The sequence below is a fragment of the Aptenodytes patagonicus genome, chromosome 21 (genome assembly GCF_965638725.1).
Source record: "Aptenodytes patagonicus chromosome 21, bAptPat1.pri.cur, whole genome shotgun sequence".
NCBI classification, from domain to species: domain Eukaryota; kingdom Metazoa; phylum Chordata; class Aves; order Sphenisciformes; family Spheniscidae; genus Aptenodytes; species Aptenodytes patagonicus.
In genome coordinates this window covers 6,596,872-6,620,924 of record NC_134969.1, presented here as the reverse complement: position 1 = coordinate 6,620,924, position 24,053 = coordinate 6,596,872, and the positions used below count along the sequence as shown (strand labels likewise).

The 24,053-nt window shown below is 56.9% G+C and overlaps 1 protein-coding gene across 1 annotated transcript; it reads right to left on the bottom strand.

The window, feature by feature from the left end:
* Positions 1-12,981: 12,981 nt before the first annotated feature.
* Positions 12,982-23,561, bottom strand: SERINC2 (serine incorporator 2). The gene is made up of 10 exons (XM_076357291.1): positions 23,477-23,561; positions 16,812-16,973; positions 16,055-16,242; positions 15,867-15,946; positions 15,572-15,709; positions 15,277-15,446; positions 15,086-15,176; positions 14,817-14,952; positions 14,274-14,486; positions 12,982-13,779 (listed from the first exon to the last, which is right to left on the bottom strand). Exons 1-10 carry the CDS (start codon positions 23,513-23,515, stop codon positions 13,641-13,643), a joined length of 1,356 nt encoding a protein of 451 aa, XP_076213406.1. The 5' UTR covers positions 23,516-23,561; the 3' UTR covers positions 12,982-13,640.
* Between the last annotated feature and the right edge of the window lie 492 nt (positions 23,562-24,053).

The following is a 24,053-nucleotide window of genomic DNA, read 5'->3' as shown; positions in this document are numbered from 1 at the left end:
CTTTATTATTCTAAGAAGGGGCGATTTCTATATTGCTTCAGCTCATTTAACAACACTTGGACTTTATGAAGCTTTTCTAAGCAGCGTCTTTATGGTCTTTTCCACTGTCTTTTTTAACGAAGCCCTTTCTTTGATGAGCCCAACTATCGACTATGCAAATCCTCAAGGATTTCTTCCCACGTACCTCCCAGTCCCTCCTGCATCTCATTTTCCACTCAGCTTCCTTTGCTCTCAAGACCTTGCTTGTCTTTCTCCCCTCAGGCTGGACAGCCCAGCCAAGGGACTTCTGCTGAGGGATGCACGGTGTCCCTGGAAAGGAGAACAGCTTTGCTACGGCCACACTCATGCTCCTTTCACAACGTCCCAGGGGCACAGCGCCGTTGCAAATAAGATCCGGCAATCCTGCCTGCCAGCTTGCATCATTTTTCAAAACCATATTAAGGCCTATCTCACCCCTCTTAAAAATAACGCATATCAGGAATATTGCAGACTGGGAACTGGCAGTCTGTGGCTGTTGCTCTCAGCCCCAAGAGTTTGTTTCTGGGGCCAAACCTCTGCGATTTAGTTCACTGAGACCATGGCTCACACCTGCTTAGGAAAATGGAAAGCTGCAATTCAGCACAGATCAAGCTGCTCGATTCATAAAAATCAGGGAAAAATTAACAAGCACATGTCCACCCTGAATGTGCCTGGTTACCAAAGCACGGGGCAGAGCGTAGAGCAAATTCTGGAAAACAAACAGTCATTAAACCATCTTCACCTGGAACCTTTTCTGCGTCAGGCAGCAATGCTGGTGAGCGTTTCTCTTCGGTGAACTCTGTTAGTCTGGTTTCATAAAGAAAATGGGTTTACGCAGCTATTTGGTGGGGGGATGCCAGAAGAAGACCCCCAGGCTCAGACAATGGCTGCGTTTTGTTTGGCTTCTGGTCCCGCCTGTGGCCAAGAAGTGCAACGTGGGAAGGAGAAGAGGCAGCAGAGCGCTGAGAGGGCAGCGTGCAAGAGAGGGCAGAGCATCGGTCTGGGACCAAAACAGCCTGTTTCCTGCTCTACACGGGCTTCCTTGATGTCCTTGAGAAAGTCATCATGCCTCAGTGTCTCCAAGTGTAAATCATGACAAAGGAAAGATAAAGGCCAATATCTTCATTAAATAATGCTCATTAGTGCTCTTCATTTAATAGTGCCGCTCAGCGCTCCCGTTCACGACTATAGGCTCTGAACAGAGAAGGGATATATTCATTTTCCAGGTTGCACCAAAGCAGTCCCACCAACACAATGGAGGACAGGGCTGGCGTTCACAGCGCTCTTGCAAATTCGGAGAGGTTGATGTGAAAAACCGGGCAGCCCCACACGAGGAACAAGCACAAGCCCCCATGCCCAGGCTGAGCTGCTCAGCGGGACAAACACGGGATGGCACAAGGGGCTGGTGGGAGCTCAGCGAGAAGAAAAGATGGGGGTTAGAGCCGATCACAAGCTGAGCATGAGTCAGCCGTGTCAAGCTGTCACAACCGTTAAACAGCGCTTTGGGACATGTAAACAGGAAAAAAACTGCAAGACACATGAAGGTGCCAGGCTGCTCGATGATAGGTGTAAGGGGGGCACAGGCACGCAGTGCTGCCTGCCTGCAGAGGTGCACGGGGAGCACGGGAACAGCCGCTGCAGCGAGGGACCTGCGGGGCACAGCTCAACCACGGCCAGCGCCGGAGGTGTTTGCCTGGGGAGGATGCAGCATCCCCAGGGCTGGAGGGATTTAGCTTTCCTCCAAGGGATTTGAGGCCCAGAGAGAGAAACATCTGTCAGGAATGATGTATTTAGGGTTGATCACGGGTTCACACGGGTTTACAGATGCACCCCTGACCTCCTGGAGTAAACACTAGGTAATGTCCCAGGACAGCTGAGCACGAGCAGGATGGGACCCTGCATGCCCATGGTGCTCCCATGCCTGCTGCAGCCACGGGCAGCCCTGACGTGACACAGGGCATGATCCAGGACCAGCTCTGGGTGCAGAACCTTCTGCCCCAGGGGTGTGGGTGTGCTCAGGGTGCTCCATCAAGAGCAGTCGGATGCTCCCACGCTGGCTGTGCTGGACCAGCCTCACAGCTAGCTGGAGAGATGGAGCGCGACCATGGCCACATCCAGCCATGGAGGCTGCAACTCCCCAGGCGAGAGCCTGAGCTGCTCATTTATTTTTGATATCCTCATGACAACCACAGCGCAAGACTGTGAGAAAGGGAGAGGCTGCCTGAGCAGCTGCCGTCCCCGAGGAGATGTGGGGACAGGCAGCCGGGCGCTCTGTGCAGGGAAGAGGCTCTTCCAGCGGATTTCTTTCCCTGTTCAGGTTCCTCTCTGGAGAAACCAGTTCAATAAAGCACCTTCCCTTACCTCCTCCTTAGCCCTTATCTCCTGGAAAAAACACGCCTGCTCATTTCCTAGCCCCAGCTACCCCCAGCAGCATCACTGGAAGCGGGGGCCGCAGAGACGAGCCGTCCTCGCCCCGGTCCCTGCGCCCACAGTCGCTGGAAGCGTTACTCGCTATCAGCTGAGCCTCACTCATTGCAGCCCCAGATGGTTTGCCGTGGGTGTGGAGGCACCCCCCCCCACTACCCCAGCCTCCCACTGCTGCCCGCACCGTGCCCAGGGCTGGCAGCAGGGGAGAGAGGGGGGTGGCAGAGGCTGAGGTGCTGCTGCTGCCCCTGGGGCACTGTGTGTGTCACTCCCCTGGGACCTCAGCTCCCACAGCAACTGTTTTCCTTGGGCGACAGCTTGCTCATGCATCCATTCGACTGGGTCCCAGCGGCAGAGATTTGGGGGTTTTCGTGGTCTCTAGCACACAAATATGTGTTTGCAGGTTTTTAAGCAATTTGGCAAAAAGTCCTCCTCCCCCAAAATCCAGGAGGCAAAGCGATCTGGCACAGAGGAAGAGCAATGCAAAGGCAACGCCACCCAGCAGCCAGGTCTGGGCTCCTTTCGCAGCACTCAGAAAGGACCGTGGACATCGCTGCAGCTGCAGCACACAGCCAGAGAGCAGGAGCTCAGGGTATTGCTGCGAGGGGAGGCCTCACCCCTCCTCACTTCCCAGCTGTTTCCACTAGAAGCAACAAAATGACAGTGGCAAATTGCATGTAAATCCTCCAGCCCAGACCTTCAAAGGCACTTTGGTGCCTGAGCAGTGGAAGCTAAGCCCTTAAATCCTTCTGCAAATCCAGGCTGCAATCTTGTAGGAGCGGGCACTGCAGTCGCACCAAGATTCATCCTCCCTGCACACCGGAGAGCGCAGCCTGGAGCTTCGCCCTCTCCAGAGCACCAGTAAAGACTTCAGTGCAGAAAAAGACATTTACTGGCACAGATGCACAGGGATCTAACTATGCTCTTGTAACACCCTACTGCATTTGCCCCCAAAACCTTTTGCACATTTAGTGTCACTGCATTGCACTGGGATACATCCATGCTTTTATGTGAACCTCCAACCTGACCTGTTTCAACTCCCACCTTTGTACCCCCTGCCCATTCCCCTGCCTGACCTCCTGCAAACCATATAAATCACAGAAAAGGCACAGAGCTGAGCAGAAATTGGTCCCTGCCTCTGGGCACGTGTGTTCTCCCTTCCTGCCCCTAGCAAACCTCCAGTACTAATACACCTCTCTCATACAGCAGCCACCCCAGCTCCATCATGCATCAATATCCCCATGACAGAGTAGTTCTCCACCAGCTGCCAACCTCCCTCTGTTTGAACAGCCCTGCTGCCTGCACTGGGTTTTGCCCTGCAGGTGATACCACCAGCCTTTGGGAGAAGGTGGATGCGAGGCTGTGTGTGCTCAGCTGCTCCTTTGCATGGATTAGTGGCATTGCCTTACTCAGCCCAAGCAACAAATTGTGCTAATTAAGTGCAAGCTCAGGTTGTGTCTGATTGCAAGTGTGAGCAGCACCAAGCAGCCTGGGGGATTCCCACTCCTGGAGGTCCACGTGGTGATGGAGAGCAGTGGGATGGCGAGATGCCACCAGCCCATGCTCGGTCCCTTCCCTCCCTTGCATGGGGGAGCTGGGAGGCCTCGCTGGCAGGAGCTCTGCATATGGAGTGATTCCTTTCAGCTGAAAGGCCATTTTGTTTATTTAATCAAATTTCCTCCAACTTAGTGGAACTGCAACAATTCCCTTTGAATCTGATTTTTCAGCACGAAAAGCTGTTTGCAGCAGCGTGAAGAAATGGTGCTGCAGATGTTCCCCTGAGCACGACATGAGCTGTTTGCTGGCCACGAGTGTTCCTGCAACAGTCCCGCTAGTTGTGTTATTACCTTATTTATTACTGACCCAAATCATGCTGATTATTAACATCCCACTGGCATTTGGAGGCCGGGATGGGACTGAAGCACCGTGGAGCAATGGACCCATGTGTATTCAATGCAGAATTCAGCGTGTTCCCGCTGCCACGGCTCCAGGGTGAGCAACGTCACAGCAAGGGATGTCCCGTGCGGTCTTGGGTGTCACAAATACCAGTTTATAACCCCAGCACTGGCCTGGCTTCCTCTGCAACGCTGGCCACTTCTCCAGGCCGTTTAACCCCCTTTAATGGGGTATGAACTCCCCTTAATTGGGCTAGTGGGTCTGGGCTGGTGTGGGGTGCTGGGATTAGATGTGTGGTTGGGGTGTGATGCTCGAAGAGGAGTCAGTAACTGGGTTTGGGGATCGCTGCATCCTTTATAGCCAAGGGGAGGTGGACGGAAGGGGCTGGGGGCAGGAGGGGTTTTGTTCCCTGCCGTTTTGCTCAACAGCAGCTGGAGGGCCCTGGGGATGGAAAAAGGACCTGCAGCCTTCAGGTGTTTTTATTTTGTCACTAGCACCGGTGTGGGGAAAGGATGAAGCACGTGGCTGCTATGTGACAGCACTTGCCAGTGAGGTCAGGCTGCCATTTTGGGGACAAACACCAGGGCTGATGGAGCCATCTCCAGCACTCCAAGTATCAGCAGCCAACACCCCCCCCACCCCCAGCCCAGCAGGGACAGTGGGACCCCAGGTAACCCACCCCACACCCTCCCCAGCCATCAGCGGGACTCTAACGGGGATGGCACAGGACAGTACCACAGCCTGGAGCAGCAGGCTGGCTTGGCGGCCAGACTCTCGCCAGCCTGTCCTCACGCTGCCGCATCTCCCAGCTGCATTAATGCTCCATGAAAGGCGCCTCTGCTGCCGGGGCGGGGGGATTTCTGCTTATGAACATCTTTGAGATGAGCAAGTTGTTTATTTCTTGCATTGAAATTCACTGCTAGAATTAGTACAAAAGGGAAGAAAATGTTCACTTTGTTGCATTAAGAAGTCCCTCGTTGTCCCTCGCCCCGGGATTGCCCCTCCTGGGCTGCATTGTCAGTGTTGCTGCTGCGGACCACCCGGCCGGAGGGAGAGTACTGCTGCGGGACGTGGGGAGCTGCACATCCCCGGCTGCAAGGGCAGAAGGGAATGAGTCAGAGAGGAAAAGAGGGGGAGGGAGGTGGCTTGTGAAAAGTCCTAGTTGTTACAGGGAGATGGGGGAAAAAAAAGAAGGGGAAAAAAAAATGAAAGGGAAAAAAAAAGAAAAGGAAAAAACAAAACAAAACCGCCCCGGTGCTCCTGAGAAGACCCCGTGGAGGAGGGTGACGTAAGGGCAGCCTGTGCTTCCCACACCGCTGCCTTCATCGCTGACACATGCACCAGCTCCGAGGGTCCCCAGCGCCTCCCGCACGGGGCGGCGCGGACATCTGCGGCAGCCCTACGTGACGGGCAGCAGCGGGCCGGGTAGGAGGATGCTCTCCGGGACGGGGTTTCTCCAGGACCTGGAGCAAGCTGAGTCCTTGCAAAGCCGGGACATGACGTGTCGCCTCGCCGGCATTTTGGGAGGAGGGAAGCCAGAAAAAAAGTGGAAATGGGACCCAGCTAAAAGAGCCAAAGGTGCAAGAGTCTGTCAGAGCAAATGTTTCTACTCCTTGCTCAGCCCCCTGGGATCTTCTGAGGTTGGGGGTTCAGCCCCCCACCCCTCCCCGAGCCAAATGACGCTGCGCTTGAGGGGATGCTTGGGGGCTTATGGCCCCAATCCTAGCACAGATAACATAGATGATGCTAGGAAAAAAGCACAACAGCGGTGCTGCGTGGCTTGGAGAAACGGCCTCCTGAGAGCGGCCTGGTGGGGCCACCCCATGGAGTGTCACAGGGAGCTGGGCAGCCCCAGAACAGGCAGTGCGACCACGGGGTTTAGCTGGAAGAGGGTAGTTTTGCTGGAGGTGGGAAAGGAGGCACCCTATAACCTCTTGAAGTGCATGTGTTTGCAGGCTCCTACTATCAAGGAGGGATGAAGGATGGGATTTACTTTATGGGGGACTGAGCAATGTGGGATGACCCTGTGGCTGTTGCCTGGAGGAGCTCTGGGGTGCCCCGTGGGTACCCCGCTCTCCCAACCAGCTGCATGGGCAATGGGGAGGACTGCAGAGTCCAAGCAAAGTCATCTTCCCCTTTGCTGACTCCATGTGATCTGAACAAGGATTTGGGGGTGTTCAGAGCTGGCTCCATGTCTCTGGGCCCAGTGTTAATTCTAGTTTGGGATATGGAAAACCTCAACATGGTATGTTCCTCACCAGTGGAAACCCACCACCTGCCACAGCACCAGCAAGAGCTTGCAGGGACCTCTTTGCAGCTGAGGCTTCAGCAATTCCCACACCAGGGAAAGGTGCCTGTCTCGTTCCCTTTCCTGCAGCAGCAGACATGGCTCTTGGGCAGCAGGAGGTCACGTACACGTCTGGAAAGGTCTCAGACCTCTGGGAGCTGCTGAACGTTGTACGGTGTGAGCTGTACGGGGGGTGGGAAACACCTGTCTTAAGAGCACTTCTGATGGGAAATCCCACCCAATGCAGGTGGCAGCGGTGGTGGCCTCCAACAACCCCCTCCTGTTCCTTGCTGGACATTGAAGGACATGGCCCCGGTGGGAGCAACCTGGAGCAGTGATGGTCAGCACTTGCAGAGCAAAACTCTGCTGAGAAAGTTCTTCGTCACTGGCATGTCCGTGGGCCAGCTCGAGCCCACGGGGGGCTGTGTCCTCCCAGCCACCGTCCCATCCTGCCTGCCCCAGGGCTGGGTTCCTGCAGAGAGTCAGGGCAGGGATGGATCCATCCAGGAGCTCAGCAGTTTCCCATCTGGGTAAGCGTGCCCCTGCCCCAGGGCCGCCGTGGCTGCAGGAGGGTTTGTGCGTGGTGAAGAAGCAAGTCTGCACTTGATACGGGTTTCTCTGAGCATACGTGAGCCAGGCTGGTGGGATGGAGAAGGTCACTGAAAGGGGTGAAGTAGGGTGGGGACCAGCAGCAGGACATCGTGTCCCAGCGAGAAGCAGTGGGACAGCCCTGCTGCAGCCCAGAGAGCCGGTCACATCCCCCAGGGCCACAGCTCACCCTCCCTGAGACCAAGCTGCAAACAAAAAGACAACACTCATTTATTTCTCTTTTTTAAAGACCAGTTTTGGGTATTTTTATCCCCCAAAAAACGCCTGCAAAGCTGCAGCGACTTGTGTGTGTTACAGGAGCATGTGTTGGAATGAGGTTAGCCGGGGCGAGGCTGCTCCGCTGCCTGAGGGAACTGCTGGAGATACAGTCTGTTCCCACTCACATCGGCGGATATTTATAGATACAGATGTTTCTCTAGCAGCAGGGTTCAAGCTTGATTTTTTTTATTTTATTTTTTTTTACTCCCTGTCTTCCTTTGCATCCCTCCTTTGCTCTTCAAAGCAATGCTGAAGGTAGAGAAAGCAGCTCCAGAAAGCAGTGGAGGGGCAGCGGAGTCGCTTCCCACTCCGGGGTTTTAGAAATAAAGTGTTTGAGTGGGTTGAGGTGCCCCTGTGTCCCCGTGCAAGGCCGGGGGCACCTTCTCAGAAACCCACACACCGTCCCCCCGGACCACAGCTGGCAGCCAGCCCGGGTCAGAGCGGGCTCTGCCTCTGGGCGCTGCAGCTGGAGAGCGCCCAAGGGATCGGTATCAGCCCTGTTTCACGGGGTGGAAACCACGGGGGGTGATTCTCCGAGGGCAGGGAGGGGGCTGAGCGTGGGGGACCTGGCCGGGAGCACCCCCCGTGCCTCCCCCAGCAGCAAACCTCCCCATGCATCGGACCAGGGGAAGCTTGGTCCATGCCTCTGCAAAACAAAATGGGGATATTTGGGGCTAATTGGTGCTGGGCCGTTTGCTCGCTGCTGTAGTGGGATTTTTCCCTCCGTAGGGTCCCTCTTGCCCCCTCCTTGGGGCAGGGCTCAGCCCTGACGCCTGCCCATCGCCGTGGGGCTCTGCTGGGCTCAAACACACACCGAGGAGTCCTTGCAGATGGTGCTTGCCCACAAGCCCAGCCAAGCAGCCGTGATTTCGCAGCCCAGCTCGGCTTATTCCTCCTGCTGCTTTAACCCCACCAATTCCCCAGCATCTTCCTACCCCAAGAAAGGTTGGTTGAACTTCTTGGGGAAGAGAAAAGACCTACTGAAATAAATCCATGCCTCAGGGGGGGACAGCACTGGGAGATGCTGCCTCTGCCTCTGAGCGTTATCTTCAGAGGCTAGGCAATGGCTTTGCTCCACAATTAATTATACATGCTCTGTGGTCCGTCTGGGAGGCATTAATGGCTCCAGATGCGGATCATGGGACTCTGCGTGGCACTGTAAATATGCTGGAAGTCCAATTTGGATTTCCCCGGGTGCCTCATTTAAATGAATTATGTAAACGCTTTCCCCTCCTCTTTTGAGCAAAAGCCAGTCCGGCTGCTGCCCAATGTGTTAATCCCATGAATAAAATAAAAAACAAGAGAGACTGTGCATTAAAGAGAATAAAATGATGCTGCAGAGCCCCTGGCAGTGCTGGCATCGCCTGCAGACCAGGGCGGGCAGGGGAGCGGTTTGGGACTGCAGCTGCCCCCCATCACCCTGGACCTGGGTGTTGCTGGGGGTCCCTCCTCTGCACGGTCCTAAACCCCTTGAGCAGCTCCAGGAGGGTACCGTCCCCATCCCTGGGTTTAAATTCAGTTTAATTTGGCAACGCAGTGATCACAGTTACCTTTTGCAAATCAAACTGCCGAGTGACTTCGCCCGGGTTCCCCCATTTCCCACGTTACCCTTATTTCCCCTGTATCCATCATTCTGAGGTGCCTCCCCAGGGAGAGCAAATTAGAGCAATTAAAGCCACATCGGTAGATAGCGACGGTGCCGGCATGTGGAATTCCTGGCACGTGCATGGTCTGGTCCTGCTCTCCAGGCTGGGGCTGCGACTCGGGTGCACGATGGGGAGGAGGGGACCCAGCCCAGGGCTGTGTTTTCTGCTGAGCGAAAGATGGCAGATGTTTGCTGATGAATTATTCACCCAGAAAATTAGAATGAAAAGGGCCACTCCACTTCTGAGACAAGGTGGCTGCGAGTGCCACGGGCTGTCCCATGCCCTCAAATGGACTGTTTACTGAAGCCACCAGGGTCTGGAGGCCAAAGATGCTGTCTAAACCGGGCACGCTTTGGAGAAAGCCTGTAGCTCATCATCACTAGCAGAGCTGGAGCAACCAGACCCTGCCATATATTTCTTAAATACCCAACTATCTTTCCAAAAGTATAGCTGATGCTGCAGGGCATATGCACAGCATGGGGACATTTCCCTTCAGAAGCGACAATCGCCATAAAAAGGAAGTTTTTAGACCCTCACTGACTCTATGCCAGTTGTGCACCCCCCGTATATGCGAGTTCTCCTTGGTGCGTCCCTTTTCCATCAGACCTGTGAAGCAAAGCCATGGCTGGGGAATCCCAGGCGTAATTCGGGGCTGTCCGGCAGCGTGTGCCTCTTAGGTTGTCACTCTGTCCTGAGCTGGAGGGTGACAGCCTCCACGGGATCCTCCCTGCAGCCTCTCCCACGGACGCAGGTGAGCTCAGCGGTGATGCCCAGCTGGCAGGGGGCTGCTTCCCATCCTCCCTGCCTGCAGATGACAGCACATTTGGACTCAAAACTGGACCTCACTTGCTAACAAGCAAATGCAGAACAGCCACAGCTCTCCGTTCCCATGACAAGCACCGGGAGGGGATTGAACTTGGCATCTCTGCCCGCGAGCCTCACTTGCATCACGCTCAGGCCTTGGGGTTTTTTTGCCATCAATACATCTTTTTTTTTTTTTTAAATTGCATTAAAATATACAGCCAGGGCTTGCAATAGCAGCCAGGCTTCCCCGTGGCTTGAACTGCTTGGGATGCTCCACAGCTGGACGAACGTGGATCGATAAATACAGTCAGATGGGACAGTCACATCATACAGGCAATAACCCGCCATGGGGAGGTTTTTCTCCACTGAAACCCAAAATCAAAGGATGCCGGAGGCGGCGTGGCTTGGCAGCCATAGCAGCACAGCCAGAGTCACCCCGACTCACCCTGCCTCAGTTTCCCTAGTCGTTTTGGGGGTGCGATGATCATTACATTGAGGTGTATTTGCTAGTGGCTTGAAACATCTCCTAAAGAAAACAGTGAGCAAAGATTATTCTTCTTTAAATAAATAATGAATGGGAGGCATGACGTGAAAAAAAATCTTGTAGCGGACCCTTGTGCAATCCAGACCTTCCCAAGTCAAGGCAGGGGAAGGAGCACATCGGTGCTTGCCCTTGGGTTAGTCCAGCAGCGTCACGCTGGAGCTGTTTGGGTACAGCTGGAGAGCCAAAAGAAAGAACAGGGTTTTCTTGTTTCAGAGAAAGTCCCAGGGACGAGGCATTTTGGTGGTAGCCAGAGACTTGCTGCTGGCTCAGCTGGAGACTTGTCCTGAGTGGGACACCTTGTCACTGTGTCACCTCCAGCTGCTGCTATGTCATTGCTGGAAACAGAATGGGTGCTGCCAGCTCTGTGGAGCCATCCTCATCCTCGCAGAGGCTCCCCGGCTGGGGATGGCATTCGGGAGCCAAGGGCACATTTCATGCAGCCAGTGCCTGGGGTTTATCTCCCATTGACTTGCTCTGGTTGGGCATTTCATGAGGAGCTGCCCGCAGATGAGGCCAGCAGTTACAGCACAGGGAGGGACCGGCCGGCTGCAGCAGGCGCAGTGTTTTTCTGCTCTCCTGAAAGGTGGGAAATGCAAAAGGCAAAGCTTATCATGGGAAAGGTTTGAGCAAGTCCCTGCAGGCTGTGGGGACCATGTTGCATTGGCAAGTGTCACTTGCCCAAGGTGCAGACGGGGACATACAAGTTACCCAGGTGCCAGTCAGCTCCCCAGTGCGTTGCTGCTCTGCACAGCTGGTCTGCAGTGGGGGCTCCTGCAGCCCCCCACCTACATGGCCTGGACTGGAGCGGCAAAGGGGGACGGACATCTACAAGCATGCTGCTGGGAGTGCATCTGCCCCCCAGTTTCTGCCCAGGCCACACACCCCAGCAGTGCTCACGCACCCCAGCACTGCTCACGCACCCCAGCCAAGGTTGCCCACCCCAGCACTGCCTGTACAACCTAGCACAGGTTACCTGCAGGATGCACGGTGCAGGGTGCAGAATGAAGGGTGAAGGGTGCAGGGTGCAGAATGAAGGGTGAAGGGTGCAGGGTGTAGGGTACAGAATGCAGGGTGAAGAGTGCAAGGTACACAATGCAGGGCACAGGACACAATGCAGGGTACAGGGTGCACAATGAAGAGTGCAGGATACAGGACAGAGAGGTGCAGGACGCAGAGTGTAGGATGCATGATGCAGAGCACAGGATGCAGGGCACAGGCAGCAGGGTGCAGGGCGCAGGCTGAGGGATGCAGGAGGCAGGGTGCAGGGTGAAGGGTGCAGGATGCAGAGTGCAGGCTGAGGGGTGCAGGGTGCAGGCTGAGGGGTGCAGGGTACAGGGTGCAGGCTGAGGGGTGCTGGGTGCAGGCTGAGGGGTGCAGGGTGCTGGGTGCAGGCTGAGGGGTGCAGGGTGCAGGCTGAGGGATGCAGAGTGCAGGCTGAGGGGTGCAGGGTGCAGGGTGCAGGCTGAGGGGTGCAGGGTGCAGGCTGAGGGTTGCACAGTGCAGGCTGAGGGGTGCAGGGTGCAGGCTGAGGGGTGCAGGGTACAGGGTGCAGGCTGAGGGGTGCAGGGTGCAGGCTGAGGGTTGCACAGTGCAGGCTGAGGGGTGCAGGGTGCAGGCTGAGGGGTGCAGGGTACAGGGTGCAGGCTGAGGGGTGTAGGGTGCAGGCTGAGGGGTGCAGGGTGCAGGCTGAGGGGTGCAGGGTGCAGGGTCGGTGCCGCAGCGCGGGCTGCCAGCACCACCTCGTGGCTGAGAGCCGGCCCCGGCTGAGCCGCCCAGCACCTCCCGGCCCGGCCCTGCCGGCTCCTGCCCGCTCCCCGCTGCCTGCGGGCGGGCCCCCCGCGGGTCCAGTGCCCGCTCCCAGTCCCCCTCCTGCCGCACAAAGCGAGCCTGGCCACGGTGATGGGCTGAATCGCTGCTCCAGCACAGGGCTGAGCCGGGAGGCCCTTTCCCGGGGAGCCCTGACTGGGGTGGGCGACGGGCACCTCTCGCCTCCCACGGCCGCTGCAGGACAGGGAGCCCCTGCCACAGTGTGCACCCACCTGGGGGCACCACACACCCCCCCCCCCAGGGTGCACCCCTGCATGGGATACACCCCAGCATGCGCTGCACCCCATCCCAGCACGGTGTGTACCCCACTGTGGTGCTCACCCCATCCCCGTGTGCCCCTGGGCACGGTGTGCACCCCTATACTGTGTGCACCCCCCCATGTTGTGCATCCCATGTTGCACACCCCACGTGCTTACCACCACTGCCCAGCCTGCAGGCAACGTGCCCCCCCTTCCAGCAGCGACTCTCGGGGTGCCACAGGCTGGCAGCAGGGTCCAGGGTTCCAAGCCGCCATGCCCCAAAGCGATGCCACCCCTGCCTGCACCCACGGAGGAGCCAGCTGTGCCCTCACCCCGGCGTTAGGGCTGTTTAATACATCTCCCTTCCTCCACCTCCCGCGCACCCAGCACACACATCAGGAAAGACCCCAGAAGGATAAATCTGCCAGGTTTAGTCCAAACGAGACTTTATTAACGAGGCAAGGTGCTGGGGCCAGGCCAGCACAGCCAGGAGCAAACCCAACCCGTGCTCCAGCAAGAACCAGGGACCTGTCCTCCCTCAGGGACGGCTGGGCAGGAGAGCCCTCAAGGAGCTGGGGCCACCGTTGAGGCTGGGGGGATGCAGTGAGATGTCTGCCTCCAGCCACAAATCCCCAAGATTCATTTTCCTCCAGGCTGTTTGGGGAGGCAACACCAGCCAGTGCCCAGCTCCCAGTACACGGCCAGTCCCCAGAGCCCCTCCAAAAGGCACCACGGTCCTGGGGCACGAAGCGAGAAGACGGCAGCTGATGAAAAACAAACCCTCCCAAGGCAAGACGGTGGACTCCGCTAGAAGAAGAGGGTATGGAGGCACTGCCAAAGGCACTAGACAAACACAGAGATGATGAGAGCTTTAAAAACATCCTCAAGTCTTTCTCAGCCCTTGCTGATTTTCCCTGCTTGGCACTTCATCCCTTTCAGATTAAAACAGAAGACCTGCAAGAAGGCACAACCCAGCATAGCTGCTCCTGTGGCAAAACCCGAGGCTAAGGCAGAGCTGAGGCTGTCCCCGGCCTCGAGGGACAAGGCCGTGGTGGCTCTGACCCGGCAGCGGGATGCCCGGGGCCACCTCAGCTGAAGTCCCGGTCCGGCAGCACCAGTGGAGCCACCAATGTCCAGAGGTAGAGCAGGAGCCCAGCCCAGCTGGAGCAGATCTTCACCCACACGGCCGTCCAGGGGCTCGTCAGCACCCGCAAGCTCTCATCCGGCCTGAAACAGCAAACAAGCGGGTGGCACCCATCACTGTCCTGTGCCGGCAGGGTGGCATCCCCCTGCCCGTCCCGAGCATGGCGAGCAGCAACTGCGCTGGGGAGGGATGGAGGCTGCAAGCACCGAGCCATGGATGCAATGCAAAGAGCATGGAGGAGAGCGGAGGAGCCCCGTGCCTGCAGCCATGCAGCTCCCCACAGCTCGCCCAGGGGATGCAACGCAGTGCTGCAGCCTACAGCACCCCAGGGCTGGGTCCCTGCTCCCCCCACGTCCCAAGGGATCCCGAGCTGCAGCAGAGGATGCTGCAGCAGGGAGCTGGCAGCCTTATGCTACCTAAAAATAACTAACGCTGATTAGGGTGCATGTTAAGTGGGCTTGCACATGGATGCATCACGGCAAACATCTGTGCCCAGGGCAAGAGCAGCGAGGACACCAGGAGAAGGGGATGCAGAGGAAGGGGGACAGTCCCCAGTCCCCGCAGGAGCTCTGCCCACCTGTACCAGTTGGTGAGGGTCATCATGATGTAGAGGGCAGCAAGGAGAAGGCAGAGGTGGAAAAAGGTGTAGTTGTAGGACACGCCGTCTTGCTCGTTGTCGTAGGCGTGGTGCAGCCCACTCTCCACGGCCGCCGCCTCGCTGCCCACTCCGGCCGCGCTTTCCTCCGTCAGCATCAGCTTGTTGACCTGTGGGTGGTCCGAGGAGCGGACGCTGCGGGCAGAGGGACAGCAGGCTCAGGGCTGCCTGCCTGCTGCCTCCTCGGCTGCCCCCCAGCCCAAGCTCACCCCCCCCGGGATGGGCAGGGCAGTTTGGGGGATGCAGCTTGTGTGGAAACCCTAAAAGCTGTGACCACGACCCCACAGAGCATCCTGCCTGTGTCCCTGGGGACAGCTTTGCAAGAGGCACTTAGTGACAAAAACCCTGGACCAAGCTGCGACGTCCCCTCCAGCATCGCCTTTCCCTAAAAGCCACCCGATGCCTCTCTGCTCCGGGCAGGCAGAGGGACGGTGCAGTCCCCGGGGGCACAAGCCAAGTCCTCACCTGATGAAGAGAGTGCAGAGGATGAAGATTATCAGCCCCACGATGCTCGGAGCGTCCCACCAGGTTGTCAGCGGCTGGGTGGCCGTCGCTGAGCCGGTGCTGTTCCTGACCAGCAGTGTGGGGTTACAGGTCTGGGCTGGGGGGGGACACGCAGGGCGTTCAGCACCTTTCCCCAGCCCCCAGAGACCCTGGGGGGCAAAGCACCCACCCCAGTGTGTGGTTCTGCCCCATGCAACCCCCTCCTGAGCCTGAGGCCGCAGCCTGCTTACTTGGTACATTGGCCAGGGCAGACCAGGTGACGTAGATGGTGTAGAGGGTGATGAGGGACGCCTGCAGCAGCCCCGAGTGCGGCTGAGCATCCTGCAAACACAACGGTGGGTGCTCAGGGCTTGCCCCGTACCCCCCGGGTGGCCCCGCAGTGACTCGTCACCGGCCTCCCAGGTGCCCCCCGCCACCTCACCTGGATCTTGGGCAGGATGGACACGGCAGAGACGATGAGGCAGAGGATGAGGTTGATGCTGATGAGGACCTTGCCCTCCGTGCAACCCTCGGGCTTGGTGTAGTAGACGTAGAGCAGCACTATGGCCGCAATGGAGGTGGCGTAGAAGATGAAGGTGATGACGCAAAGGGCTGGGGGAGAAAGCAAAAAGGGAAGACGCTGGAGCAGAGCCCGGAGTCCCCTCCAGCTCAGTGTCACCCGGCCCCAGGATGAGTGTCCCCATCCCTAAACCCTCTGCGGTGCCAGCCGTACCAACCTGCGTACCAGCCCTTGGCATTGCTCTCGCCCGCGTTGCGCAGCCACAGCTGGCTCCAGGAGTGGGCGAAGTCAATGAGGAGGACGAGCTGGATGAGGATGAAGAGGAAGGAGCCGACCACACCAAAGTAAAACCAGACTTGAGGGGAAGAGAAAAAACAGTTAAAAGTGGGGATAATGGGAATTTGGCAATGGCAGGGGCACACAGCAGCAGGGATGCTGACTCCGGCCCTGGGTTTAATCCTGTGCTGAGGGTTAACCCAGAGATGCAGAGGAGAGCAGGGGCAATGCCTCACCTGAGGTGAAGGCACCGTCGGGGATGTAGAAGGCCCCCACCGTGATCCCCACCAACACCAGGAACTTGAAGAACCAGAAGCTGCGGGAGGAGAGAGGAGGCACAGTCTGCAAGGGGGAACCCAGCGGGGAAGGGGGGTCTGGCCCTTCCTCACACCAGCATCCCCCCCTCCCAGGGACGAACGCTCACCCATTCTGCACGGCGGCTCGCGGGTCCTTGCTGCTGCGCACGCACACCATGATCATGGCGAAGAGGAAGAAGAAGGCAGCCATGGCGAAGCCCATGCGGTACACAGCTTTGTGGCCCAGGAAGCTGCCACAGTCAACGTGGGTCTGGACCCCCAGGACCGACCCACTGCCTTCACAGAAGCCGGGGAGCTGCAAAGGCGACGGGAGGGTGAGCCTCACCCCAGCATCCTGCACCCGCCACAAGCCCTGCTGCCACCAAAGACGGGCCAGCCCATGACTGCTCCAATGCCACCCATAAAGCAAGCAGTAGGCCTGCTCGGGGACAGCGGTGGGGTGACACAGTTAAAGCCACCCTGCAGGTCAGTGGAAAGCTGGGATGAAACCAGCATTTCCCAAAAAGCCTGGCCCAGCCTTCACATCAGCTCAGCTGGCAGACCTCAGCTCCCTGCATCTGCAGTCCCACCTCCATGACTTGCAAGTCACTTGGCCAGTTGAACCCCCAAAAATGGGATATAGGAAACTTTCCTGGGAGACAACCGGGAAAACTAGATAATGCATGAAATTATCCCACTGCATTGTCCCCTCCATTGGAAACTGGGGTTAATAACACCCTCTCCCAGCGAGGTGCTCAGAAAAAAAGGAACAGAAGCAACATCATGCCCCCAAAATTCACCTTCTGATTCAGCCTCCCGTACCCACCACGAGCTAAACCTCTTCCCCATGGCAATCAAGCCCAACGACCCCCGTGAGTTTTTTACCTTGTGTAGCTCCTTCTCCACGCCAGGGATTATCATAATGATGGACACAAGGGTGCCGAGGAAGAGGAAGAAGGTGAAGAGGAGGCGGGAGATGGTGGAGTTCTTGGCCGAGGGACAGCAGCCGCAGAGCAGGCATGGTGCAGAGCCACAGAGACAGGACACCTGCAACAAGAGCATCCCCATGTCAGAAGGGTTGAAACTGGCCCCAAAACATGTGCCCAGGTCGAACCGTAAGGAGATCTGCCCGGGAATCCACACCGCTGTGCTGCGGGCTTTGCTTAGAGCTTCTCGCCAGCCAGCATCGCAACCTGCACCCCACGGGACTTCATGGAAATGGCCCCAAACCCCCCAAGAAGATGCTGAAAACCAAAAGAGCTGTGGGAACGGGTTCACTGCAATAACCAACCAACTTGAAAAATGACACTGAGAGCCCTGCAGACACCCTCATCTTCTTTTTTGCTCCCCAGCAATTGCACGCAAAAAAAGGCTCCTGTCAAAACAAAGCACTGCCCTGCAGGAGCCTCCTTTCTTTACCAAATAAAATGAGTTTGCTAAATAATTTAAGGCTGCCTTTTCAATCTAATACAGGATGGGGAAACACCTATATCAACGTCATGGTTCTGCCATCATTCCCCCTCCCCAAAGGCCATTTTACAGGTGGGGAAACTGAGGCACAGCATCCCTGGGAGTCCACGGTGGGTCCTGGCTTCCTAAATCCAGCATCAGCAGCGCTGCCGGGTGCACCCTCGCTCCAGGGGCTCCCATTGCCGTGCCAGAGCCGGGTGTAGAGCGGGGAACCGGGGAAACCCCGGCTTAATGAAACACAACCATACTACCTAGCAAAACATTGGCGGGAGCTTCCTGCACAAGGATTGCACAGAATAAGGCTTGCAGGGAGAAAAAGGAATTTTTTATTAAACCGTGTTCTTAGACTTCCCTGGCTGCTGCAAGCCACCACTAGAGGAGTGTTAGGGAGATGCTGTTTGCATCCCACCAGTGGGGCTGGGCTGGGCTGGTGTGCTGGTTTTGGCTGGGGTAGAGTTAATTTCCTTCATAGTAGCTAGTATGGGGCGATGTTTTGGGTTTGTGCTGGAAACAGTGCTGATAACACAGGGATGTTTTCGTTACTGCTGAGCAGTGCTGATACACAGTCAAGGCTTTTTCTGCCTCTCACCCCACCCCACCAGCGAGCAGGCTGGGGGGGCACAAGAAGCTGGGAGGGGACACGGCCAGGACAGCTGACCCCAACTGACCAAAGGGATATCCCACACCATATGGCGTCATGCTCAGCATATAATGCTGGGGGAAAAAGGAGGAAGGGGGGGACGTTCGGAGTGATGGCATTTGTCTTCCCAAGTCACCGTTAGGCGTGATGGAGCCCTGCTGTCCTGGAGGTGACTGAACACCTGCCTGCCCATGGGAAGGAGTGAATGAATTCCTTGTTTTGCTTTGCTGGCGTGCACGGCTTTTGCTTTACCTATTAAACTGTTTTTATCTCAACCCACGAGTTTTCTCACTTTTACCCTTCCGATTCTCTCCCCCATCCCACCGGGGGGGAGTGAGCGAGCGGCTGGGTGGGGCTTAGTTGCCGGCTGGGGTTAAACCATGACGGCTGGGCTGGGCTGGGCTGAGTTGAGTTGAGTTGAGTTGAGTTTTGCTGCTCTAGTATACACTGTTTGCACCAGCTTGCCTGACAATTTGGATATTTACCCGCCTATTTAATACCTACAAGGTTTGGGAGTGCCTCAGTCATTTGCCTTAGAGGAAGAACAGCTGCAGGGGTTTTGCATAACAGGTTTTAAAGCCCATGAGGGTGTAGGAATGCAGGATACCTCCATAGCCAGCCCTGGCTGTGGCATCCCTGATCTGGATGGGGAAGATTTTCAGCCTCTTAATCACCCGTGCCAGCCCTGGGATATCCCAGCTCACTGCCACATCCTGAAACCCCTATTTTCCCAAAAGAGAGTGAAGTTGGAGAATAAATAGGGCATTTTCAGGCAAGAGAATGGAAGAAGCTGGGTCACTGGGTCACTGCTGGGTCACTAATCCACTATGTCATATGAGCAGAAGGTCCCACGTTAAATATTTGGGGAAAAAACAGGGGAATAAGGTGTCTCTTGGGTTTGCATTGAAGCTGCTGCACCCTCGGGAACTATCGGGGTTGGTTGGGGAAGTAAAACCAACATCTCACATCAAGGCAAAGCAGGTGGCGACACCCTCCTAGCCGCTGAACCAGGAGCCAGCACCGACCCCATGTAAACGAACAGATGGGCTGAACTGCTAAATAAAATCTCAAAGGACCCAAAAACTAAATTAAAACTAAATTTCCAACTCTGCCCCACTCCCCATGGCGTGAGCGGGAACAGCGGGGCTCTCGGGACAGACAGCCCAAGCAATGCAACACCAAAATACACCCCAAGTCCTCTAAAACAGGGAAACTTTAGGCTATTTCCTTTTTTTTTTTAATGCCTCACTGAAGCCATCACAAGCCCACAGCCTCCCCCATCCCTCGCACCAGCCCAGGGAGCAATGAGAAATCCCCAAGCAGGTGCTGGCAAGCTTCCAGCTACAGGTATTGCCTAGAGACCAACGGGAATTAAATATTTGGAGTTTGTTTAAAATACTACTGCTTCGCTTTCCAAATGTTTTTCTCTAGCTAAAATGCATTCCCAAATCCACTTATTTCAAAATTTACAGCATTGGGCGTTTTTAACTCCTGTATCGGAGCCAGCTTCTTCCTAGGAAATCCTGTGACCATCTCCGGTCCTCAGCAAACGACTTTCCCTTTATTTACAAGCTAACTTCTTTGATTTATTTTGCTTTTGATACTTCATTTCTTCCCTTTGAACAGCTCTTCCTCTCCTGCACTTGAGACACATCAGCCAGCCAGATGCTCTTGTAAGCACAAGAAGAGTCCAGCTCTCTCCTGGTATTAAGGGATGGCATGTGTTGTGTGTTTATTATGGCTATGTACTTCCTAATTATGCCAGCAATCAATATTAATTAAATATCACTCAGTATCAACTCAAATATACATTTCTCATTGCTAAAATTAGTGTAAAAAACCAAATGTGGCAGAAAAGAAATCCAGATGTGAGCTGCTGGGTGAGGAGGACATCAAACCCGCAGCTCCCTCATCAGGGATGCTCACGGATGCCCATGAGTGATCGCTTTGATGCCCCCAATCGCTAGAGGTGGCACTGAATTTCTTTTTTAAACATAAGCACATCATTATTTGAAAAAAATCACCTCTGCCCTGAATTATACCTCTTTACCCACATCCCAGCCCCACGTACCAGCCCCACCAGAGGCTGTGTTGAGCTGAGGGTGCCCACGGGAGCTGGGGTGGGCAAGAGAAGCCCCCACATCCCACTGGGACCCTCATCCCTCCTCTCCAGGAGCTACTCAAGGGACAACACTTTATGTTTTCAACTTGAAAGCATGAAAAGACGGCCTTCAATTAGAGATTGCTTCCTTTCAGGCTCGTTAAATGCACCACTTGCACAAGAATGCATTTAAAATGTGCCAGCATTACTGTATTTCCCCTTCAAATTAAAAAAATAGAGAACAACAACAAAAATCCCTTTTAATGCAGAATTACTGCATTATTTGACCTGACCTAGCACAGCACCTTAGCGCAAGCTTAACTTTAAGCACTCCAATACCTCCAGCTCCTCTCCCTTCAGTGCCAATTGAAATTAAAAGCACCAGTCCCAAAATCACTGAAACTGGCCTGGAAAATCGTGAGGTTTGTTGCTGTTTAGGAGGTTGTTGGATTTGGGGGTTCAGCCCCACGTCCAAGCATCACCGAAAACTTGCAGGAGGCACAGCCTTGGGTATCACGTTTTCCCCGGGGTCGGTGCAGGTGGAGGGGGGTGAAGGGGTGTCCACAGGGCCGTGATGGAGCTGGGCTGAAGGGAAACCCTTGCTCCACGTGCAGCCTCCAAACCCTGTGGTTGACCCCTGGGAAAGCTGCAGGTGGATGAGCTGGTTTCTAGTATGAGGTTTTCGGGAGCCCGCAGCATCCCTGGAGCCTGCCGCCGGTTTATTTTCACGGCCAGGCTCCATGGCTGTATTTCAGGTTTTACAGCCTCTTGCAACCACGGGAAGGCAACCGCCGAGGTAACGAGGTACGGCAGCCCCGTCCCGCTGACCTGCTTTGTGCAGCAGTAACGCGAGAGTCCCATGTCCTCAGGAGCCTTTTTTCACGGCTCCTGGTGCCCTTCTTGGGTATCCCGCTCTAAGCACCTTTGCAAAGGAAGCAGATCCCTTGTGCCATGTGCTAACCCGACCTGCTGCCCGGGCACCTCTTGAATTGTCTTTTTCTTTAAAAAGCAAACAGGTTAAGAGCAAGGAAAATCCTCCCATGCTAAGGCAGTGCTGGACACGCTCCGATACACCTCTTTTCAAAGACTTTCAAAGACGCCCATAAGTATGAACGTGGCCAACGGCCAAACAGCAGGATGGAAAAAGCCAACCGAGGGAAGTGGCTGCAGCATGAGAGCGGCGATTAATGAGGAAGCATCGGTTTTCGGCTGCTGCAGATGAAAGATTAATCTCTCCAGCTTCGCTATCGACTTCCTCATTAAATCCAGCTCACCTCCAGCGCGACTCGCACGTAAGGGCTGCTGCGCTCCCTCCTCTGCCTTGGAGGCTGGGAGAGCGTGGCCGGAGCCAGACAAGCACTGTCCACCCAGCCCAACACGGGGAAATGCAACACCACCAAATCAACACCACCAAATCAACAACACCAAATCAACACCACCAAATCAACAACACCAGCCCAACTACACCAACCCAACAACACACCTTCTGCAAGCTGCCTTCACCCTGGCAAACCCAGGGATGCAGAGACTGAGTCAACCAAAAGCAATGCCGAGCAACAGGTCTTTATCTCCTGTTAAATTAATGACCTGGCTGGTTAATCAGTACCAAACCCACAGGGTCAGGCACAGGCTTGGGAGGCTGGTGGCTCTCACATCTGGCAGGTGGCTTTGCATTGGTAGAACGAGGCTGATAGTCCCCACGAGGTGCCCAAACCATGCCGGAGGGCTGCACGCGGCCCCGGGGTTTGCTTTGTCTTGGGCAGGCTTCTGCCGGCAAACACCAACCCTGTCCCCCAAGGAAGGCAGCGCGAGACGACCGCACTGCTCATGGCAGTGGTGGGCAGAGTCTGGCAAATGGCTGGAGGCAGAGAAAGGGAAATCTTTTCTTGCGTGGTGCAAAGTTTCACTCAGGAACGGCTTGTAGAGTTTTAATGGGACAGTGCTGAAGAGATGGCTTGGCAATCTGATGCTGCTTTGAGGCTGACCAGAAGGAGTTAGTTCAGATTTTCTTATTAAAAACTAAAAAAAATACAAAGATGGGCGTTTTTGTTTGGTTTTGGGGCTGGGTTTTTTTCCCCTGTTGTGGTTTTTCAGTTCAGAATTGAGTTAAAACACCCCTTTAGTCAACCAGCTCCACTGGAAGGAATAGGCGAACTAAACCCATACAGCAACTCTACCCCGTTACCACAGCCTGGGCCAGAATAGTTTTTTGGGGGAAAAAATCCAGAATTAGGCCAGAAACCTCCCCAGCCCTTCTCTGGAGTAACTCCGGGCTTTTCCAATGCCTGCCCATAAGGAAAAATATCGGCCGTGTGTTACAGACGGAGGTCTTGCAGACCGCCCTCCATCCAATCTTATGTTTCAAAAGCTCCGGTTCGTTAAACCTCGAAAACTTTGAGGTCGAGTTGCAAAACCAGCCCCGTTTCCAGGCCGGCAGCTCCTGGGCAGGTTTCGTAGCCCTGCCTTGGCCTCGCGCCTGCAGGTGAGGCAATGCCAGGAAAGCCAGCGCCGGCCGTGGGCAGCTGCCTGCGTCACTGGGCACGGCACCCTGAAGCACGCACCCTGCGTCACCGGGCATGGCACCACGAATCACACACCCTGCACCCACCCTGGGCCATGGCACTCCACACGGAGCCACCCCACCCGCGGAGCTGCACCCCTGACCCCAGCTCCTTCTCTTACTCCATAACCAGCACCCCGCTTTGCGGCTCGGCGGTAAGAACCAGGCAGGACCCCCGGCCCCTCAGCATTGCATGGGTGCTGCGAGGCATCAGCCCCTGCTTCCCCCAAGCGCAGCGGTACTGGGCCCCCCCCACCCCGCCGCAGCTACCCGCACCCCCCAGGTGCAATGGGGTGCACAACCCCAGGTGCCCTCAAACTCCAGGCTCCCTCCAACCATGACGTTCATGAGCCCCAGAGTTCCCTGGGGTGAACCTTTCGGGTCTCCCCTGGACACCCCCGGGTGCAGTGGGATGCCCTGCTCCGGGTATCCCCTGCATCCCCCCCAGGCACAGAGGGGCGCATCTCCTCCGCTCCCCCCCCCAGCTGCAGCGGGCCCGGGTCTCCCCTGGGCCCCCCTGGGTGTACCGGGGCGCATCCCCGGGGTGTCCCCCAGACCTCCCCGAGACCCTCCCGCGTGTATCGGGACGCACCCCCTGGGTGCCCCCCAAACCTCCCCGGGCCTCCCCCGGGCCCTCCTCCGGACCCCCAGCAGCAGCAGCAGCGACGCCGCCCTCCCCCCCGCCCCCGGGCCGCGCCCGCCGCCGCGGCGCTCGGAGCGGGCTCAGCCCCGCTCCCCTCCCGCTCCCCTCCCGGAGCCCCGGCCGGGCGGGCACTCACGCAGCTGAGCAGGGAGCAGACGCCGAGACAGGCCCCCATGGTGCGGCCGCGGCTGCCGCCGGCTCCCCGCTCCCCTCCAGCGCCGCCGCCGCGCTGGCTCCGCCCGGGCCGGCCCCGGGGCGCCGAGCTCGGGGCGCGTCGCTCCCGCCGCGCCTCCCCCGGGGCGGCCCCTGCGGCTGCGGGGCGGGCGGAGCAGCGCCGGGGCGGATCCCTCCCGACCGCAGGGGAGCCCCTCCATCCCCGCCCGCCGAGCCCCTCGGGCCGGGGAGGTGTCGGCCCCGGACCCTCCTTCGCCGTTTACCGCCGAGGGGACCCTACCGACACCCCGAGCCCCGTCCGGAGCGGGGGCTCCGGGATGCCCCCGGGGCTGGGGAGGATGCCCAGGCCCGCGCTGCCGGGGCTCTCCCTCCCCTCGAAGCAGCCCGCGGGAAGGGGTCGGCTCCTCTGAAGGCAGCTCAGGGTCCCGAGGGGTATTTGGAGTGTGGTTGCTCTGAACCGGGCCCCCTCGGAAAGGCCGGGTCGGGTCCACACCGACGCCTGTCCCCAGAGCAGCTGACGATGCTGCGGGGAGCCTGGG